We start from the raw sequence: 6,070 nt of genomic DNA on the forward strand, positions 1-6,070 counted from the left end.
GGGGGGGGGGGGGCTTTCATTCCCATCCCCGCCAGCCAGGACCGGCCTCGCTTGGGTTCAGTGACACTCCATATGCACGACAGTGGAACCGCTGGCCCCACAGCTGCAGACACAAGGGGAGCGTGAGCGCGCTCCTGGGCTCTGGTGAAGAGAGGCTGTGACACGCACCGCCGTCTCCAGGCACACGGTGCACCAGGCACTGTGGCAGCGTCTCGACAGCCGTGATCTCCTTAATTCTTTGATAAGCACAATGAGGCATGGCTGTCCCATTTCCATAGGGGAGGACGGCCTGGAGGGACAGGCCACTTGCCAGAGTCTCCAAGCATTTGTAAGAGGCAGAGCCGTGTTTTAACTACAGATGGAGTGGGTTCTCAAACCTGGGCTTTGCTAGACTGCTCTTCTGTGATACCAGTTAAGAGCATGAACTCTGGAGCCTCCCCGCCTGGGTCTGAATATTGATTGTGCCACTTTAGCCATGAGACACTGGACTTGCCTGCCCTCTCCCTTGGCTTGTTCATCTGTAACATGGGGATAACATATGCAAATCATAGGGTTGCGAGGATGAAACGAGTGGATGTATATAGAGCACGGAATGTCTGGCACATAGGAAGCACTATAGAAGTGCTGGCTTTTATTATTAGTTTATACATCAAGTCCTTTTGTTCCCCCTGGATGATGCAAACTTAATCGCAGAGGTTTCCAACTATCCCTCCCACTCCCTGCCCAAGGCGTGTGTCTCTGTTCTCGAGACACTTGTGTATGAAGCGCTCCGAGGGGTGCCTGGTGTACGAGTAGCCCCGGTGCGTGTTAATGGTGATCACTGTGGCGGTGCCTAAGACACTGGGGGGGCGGGGGAGCAGCGTCTGATCCCCAGTTCGCATCCACTCTCCCTGATGTGGGATCCAGATAGAGACACGGCCCCCATCCAGAGGCTCATCTCATGGGTAGGACAAGAACTAGGGGCAAGCGTTATTTTGCGTACACCAAGTGGCTGTTACTTTAATGCCCTAACAATGCATCACTATGTAATTCGCTGAAAAGGTAGGAGAGATGAAAGTGTTATTGGTTAAGTTCTTGGTCAAGGCAGAGTCAATCTCTTAGAACTTGTCCAGGGATAAATTGTCTCCGAAAGGCTTGGGGCGTGCCGTTCAGAATTGTCACTTTCCAACCACCGCCACCCCAGACTCTGGGAAGACCCTTCCCTTCTGGGTGCTCGAACAGGCTGAGTTTCTTGGCAGTTCTGCGCTGACCTGGGCTTTGTCATGACCGTACTTTCCACTTCTTCTAGCTTAAGAGTTGGACAGTGGAGGACCTTCAGAAGAGGCTCCTGGCCCTCGACCCCATGATGGAGCAAGAGATTGAAGAGATCCGGCAGAAGTACCAGTCCAAGAGGCAGCCAATCCTGGATGCCATTGAGGCTAAGAAGCGGCGGCAACAAAACTTCTGAAGGCGGCCCGGCCCGAGCGCCCGCCCGCCCGCCTGCCCGCCAGGCCTTCGGTGAACTCGGGCTGCTCGCCGGCACTTCAGCCCCGTCGTTTCTCCACAGCACCTTCACCTTCGTGAACTCAGGAAGTGCGCCAGTGGGAAGGGCTGCCTGCCGTCAGCGTGCTGCCTTGTGTATGTATTGAAATTGGTCCATTTTATTATTTCAAAGGATTCATATCGGCGCTTTTAAACTCAGAGTTTTAAACCCCAGGAACAGAGACTCCAGGGTGAGTGACAGCTGGGAAAGTGTTACATGTTGTCTTGTCTTTCTTCTCCCAATGGCTTTCGATTGTTCTTTCTGGAAGACTTTTTAAAGATATATAAATATGCACATATATATAAATTATAACTGGATCCCCACCGAGTGTGGTGGCATCTCTGTACAGGTACAGGTGTAAACAGTTGGCCTCTTTTCTGTAAGATTACGGTACTGGGGGGCAGAGGGCAGGGCATGCCAGGGGGCTGTTGGGCTCCCTCAGCTCCCGTGACCCACCCTCACCCTTCTGCAGGGCTGCAATTAAAAATGAGGTTTGGGCCAGGTCTTCCCCATGGTTTCAGCCTTGTGTGGGTCATCTCTGGCTTCTGGAGCTCTGGACCACATCCGAGGGAAAGCCTTGAGAGTTTGTTTACTTCTTGAGTCCCAGGAGAAGCCTGGCACCCTCTTTGCAAACCGCCCCGTGTGGCTTCGATGCCTTCCGTCCATCTGCACTCTTCCAGCCGCCGAGAGTCCCAGCACAGATACTGCCCAGTGCCTTAAGAGGAGACGCGACCCAGTGCAGGGACGGGCCTGCCAGGACGTCTCACACACATGGGGCTGTGTGCAGTCCGCAGAAGGGAGAGTGTGTTCGGAGTTCTCACTGTTCACGTGGACATTGCACAGGGGCGTTTTGCTCCGCGTTCCTTACAGACGGGGGTTGAGGGCATTGCTTTTGTGACCACGTTCCAATATGTGACTGTTTTCTTTTTTATTTTACTGCTGAGGGGTCTGGAAAGGATACATGAATACCAGACTGAGGTCTGTTCCCCAGGAGGCTCTGTCCGGGCCTGCAGAAACCCAGAACTAGAAGGGACCACAAGCATCGTCTGGCCTGACTGAGGCCCAGAGAGGGGAAGTGACAGGGTGACCAAATCACAAAGCAAATTGAAATAAGAGCTGGGACGAGACCAGAGCTCCTCGCTCCTGGGCCACTGATTGAGCATTCCCTTCCCCAAGGGGAGAAACCTGTGTCCGTTTGGGTTAAGTTGTCCCAGGGAACACTACCAAGGGAAACTTGTTCGTGCTTGGTCTCGTCAGTGGATGACTGGCTAGGATGGGACCCACAGGGGGAGCCAGGTGGGTCAGGCTCGGCCAGTCCGTGACTCTGCAGCCCCTGCCGGACGGCAGACAGCAGCACGCAGGCGATCTCGGGCCTCAGGCAGCTCAGAGGGCTTCACAAAGCACAGCACTGAGCCATCCCTCTGCAGCACTGGCTCGAGGCCACATGGCGTGTAGTCACACAGCAAAGAGGAGACAGGAAAGGCAAATGTCTGCCTATTTTTAAATGTGTCTTCCCCTCAGGTGGGGGAGCTCTGACTCAGTTGCACCTAAAGATAGGTAATTTGACTCCATAATTGCTTTTGCTTCTCAAACCTGGGAATCAATGGAATGGCAGGGAATGTTCCTTTTCTCTGGCCAGATTCTGTTCTTTGCAATTCAAGCCAGTTTTTAAAAATGTAAGAGGCAGTGGTTGGTCTGCAGGGTTTGGCCAGTTGGGCAGTTATGTGGCAGATACAGAGAACAGAGGACACTTAGAGGATCCTACTAGAAGAATCAATGGCAGCTAGCATTCGTTGACCACTTAGTGTATGCCAGGCACTGAGCTGGGTGGGCTTTTTATAGATGTCAGATCCAAACTTCACAGTAACTCCATAAGTTAAGTACTTTATCTCCACTTCATAGATGAAGGAGTTAAGTTCAGAGAGAAAAAGGCAATGTATTTCCCAAGGCCATATGGCCAGTAAGTGCAGAATCAGGATTCCTACCATCACCATGTGGGACCAGTATTTACAGGGAAAAGGAAAATCACAAGTCTTTAAAATGAAGTGACTACCTTTTCTTGCACAGAATAACTCCCACTGGCAGTTCTGGGTTGGGAAACGGCTGAGTTAGTAGTCCAGTCTGTCAGCCAGTGAGTCCCACCAGCCTCAGCGGGAGCGTGCATCCCCCTCACCATCTGCTGTGCCCGCAAACAGGCCTGCCTCAGCCTCTTCCATTTTAGAAAGGACTTCACACTTGGCCAGACAGGAGGGGAAGTGCCCATTTCTTCCTTCCTAAGCTAGACCCAAGTAAAAGAAGGTTTCACTTTTTCTCCATAAATATTCTTGGGTCATGAATCTTGATCCTGAGTTTATTCTGTTCTGTTCCAGGCATGTGTGCACCCACCATGCTGGCCCAGCACGGAACACTGCTCCTCAGTCTAGCTAGACAGAGCCTCTGGCCAGAAGTCAGTGTTTCTGGACCAGGTCCATCTCCTGACACAGTGTGTTTGTTTCCTAGTGATGGACAGGCAGAGGGGCAAGTCCTAGTTGTTTCCCCGTGAGCGCTAACTTTAGGATAGGTCAGCGTGCTTTCCTTGAGCCCTGAGCTTCAGCATCTGTGGCTCGAGCTCCTGGGGAGCTCTGTGGCCCTCACCTCTTCCCTCTTTTTAAGAAACAATGACCCACACCTAATTGTATCTTTAAGAAATCTCAAATTCTCTAAGGATACCTTGATTGCTTTCTCATGAGTAATTTTGAAGCAGATTTCTATTTTTCTTTTTCCTTTGTCCCTTCTTCCAGCCACCAACTGGATGGATAGATGGATGAATGAATGTTGGACGGGCTGGCTGGCTAGGTCAGTAGGTAGGTAGATAGTTAGGACCAATACCCTGAAGCAACTTAAGAGCGATAGCCTTGACTCCTGGGCTCCTTGAACCTCCTATTCTGATCCAGGAAACAATTATTTAGCACCTGCCAGATGCCAGAGATTTATTATACCACTTAAATTTCAGTAGCTCTTACCAATACCAGAAATGAGAGAAGAGACATCATTATAGCTCCTACAGATATTAGAAGGCTAAGAACAATGTCATGAACTTTATGCTAATATATTCAACCACATAAATAAAATGGACAAATTCCCTGAAAGATACAAAACACCAGAGCCCACTCCATAGATCATCCGAGTAGCCCTATATCTATTAAATCTGGGCGATCCAGGTATTATGGTCCTCATTTTACACATAAGGAAACCGAGGCTCGGAGAGGCGAAGTCTGTTGCTCAGGTCATGCAGCTAAAATACGGCAGAGCTCGGATTCAGATGCCGGGCTTCTGATCCTGATTCCAGCGCCCTTCCCAGCATACCACGTTGCCTCTACAGATCGCTGCTCCTCGGCCCCCACCCCAGCCCTTTCTCACACACTGTGTTTTCATCGGCATTGTATTCATTGTACTGAGACCCCGTGTTCTTTTCTGTGTTTGGGGAAAACAAAATCTCTTCCACCAGCTTGCACTCGAACCAACTTGGAAAAAGCTTCAATGCTGTTGCTGACGTACAACTTAAAAATGTGAAGTTTGTAGCTTTAACTTTTTGTAATAAAAACTAATAACACTGGCTTACATGCTGACTTGAAATGCTATTTTATAAAGTTTGGGTGTAAATAATCAGTCGAGGTCAGCAGTTTGTATATGTATGAGACCTAGCTTCCTCCCTGCATCCCCCCCTTTTTTAATTTGAGGTGCTTCCTGTGTGCTTTTATGTTAGAATTGTTGTTCTCCCTACTTCCTACACATTGCCACCTTTGTTTTAAATAAACTGTCCTTTGGAACACAAGACTCTTCTTTTTAAAAATGAGATCCTCCATCTGTAGCCTGGATAAGGGTATTGGGAACCTCTGTGATATTGACTTTGCGGTGTGTTTATTCTAGAATCCAAAGCTGGGGGAGAAGGGGGTAGGGTAGGGAGAAGACCTGGACGCCTGCTGCGTGCCAGGTGCTGAGCTGTTGTCAGGGGTATAAAGATGAACCAGACGCAGTTCTTGCAGACCTGATGGGGAGTCGGTCGAGCAGCCCCGCGCACGTGGACATACCACAGTAGACGGAAGTACAGCGAGCGTGGACGCAGGAGGAGGGGGCGACTGCCAGTTCTGCCGGGGCTTCCCACAAAGCTCTTCTGGAGGACGTAATACATCCTGAACTTAAAAATGAGCAAGACATGGCCGGGTCAAGAAAGGGCAAGAAGTGAGAGAGTGACCGGCCCGGGCAGAGGGTCGTCTCGGCAGCCTTCATCCGGGTCTGTCGTTGCAGGAAGCCGGGCCAGGTGCAGCCCTGCGTTCAGAGGGAAGCTGCCCTCGTCCTTATGCAGAAAGACTTCCCTCGCCCGACCCTGGGTTCTCTCAAAGCTTCCTCCAGGGCAGGGAAGGAATAGAGTTACACCAACAATTAAGTGTGAGTCTCTCGAGTCAAACCGCTCTTCAGTGTTCAATGTAATAGTCCCACAGGCTATTTGCATAACTCATGCTGTTCTGTCAGCCTTTTCGGGGAGGGGGGGTGACGTGTGTCTCTTGT

At 50.7% G+C, this 6,070-nt stretch overlaps 1 protein-coding gene across 1 annotated transcript in view; it reads left to right on the top strand.

The window, feature by feature from the left end:
* Positions 1-5,328, top strand: part of STK4 (serine/threonine kinase 4) — an 86,867-nt gene extending 81,539 nt beyond the window's left edge. The window contains exon 11 of the mRNA XM_040638389.1: positions 1,289-5,328. Within this exon, the coding sequence (XP_040494323.1) occupies positions 1,289-1,447 (159 nt within the window). The 3' untranslated portion in view covers positions 1,448-5,328. The remainder of the gene's footprint in view (positions 1-1,288) is intronic.
* The last annotated feature ends 742 nt before the right edge of the window (positions 5,329-6,070 follow it).

Source organism: Ursus maritimus, unplaced genomic scaffold (genome assembly GCF_017311325.1).
Source record: "Ursus maritimus isolate PB19 unplaced genomic scaffold, ASM1731132v1 scaffold_22, whole genome shotgun sequence".
Classification (NCBI taxonomy): domain Eukaryota; kingdom Metazoa; phylum Chordata; class Mammalia; order Carnivora; family Ursidae; genus Ursus; species Ursus maritimus.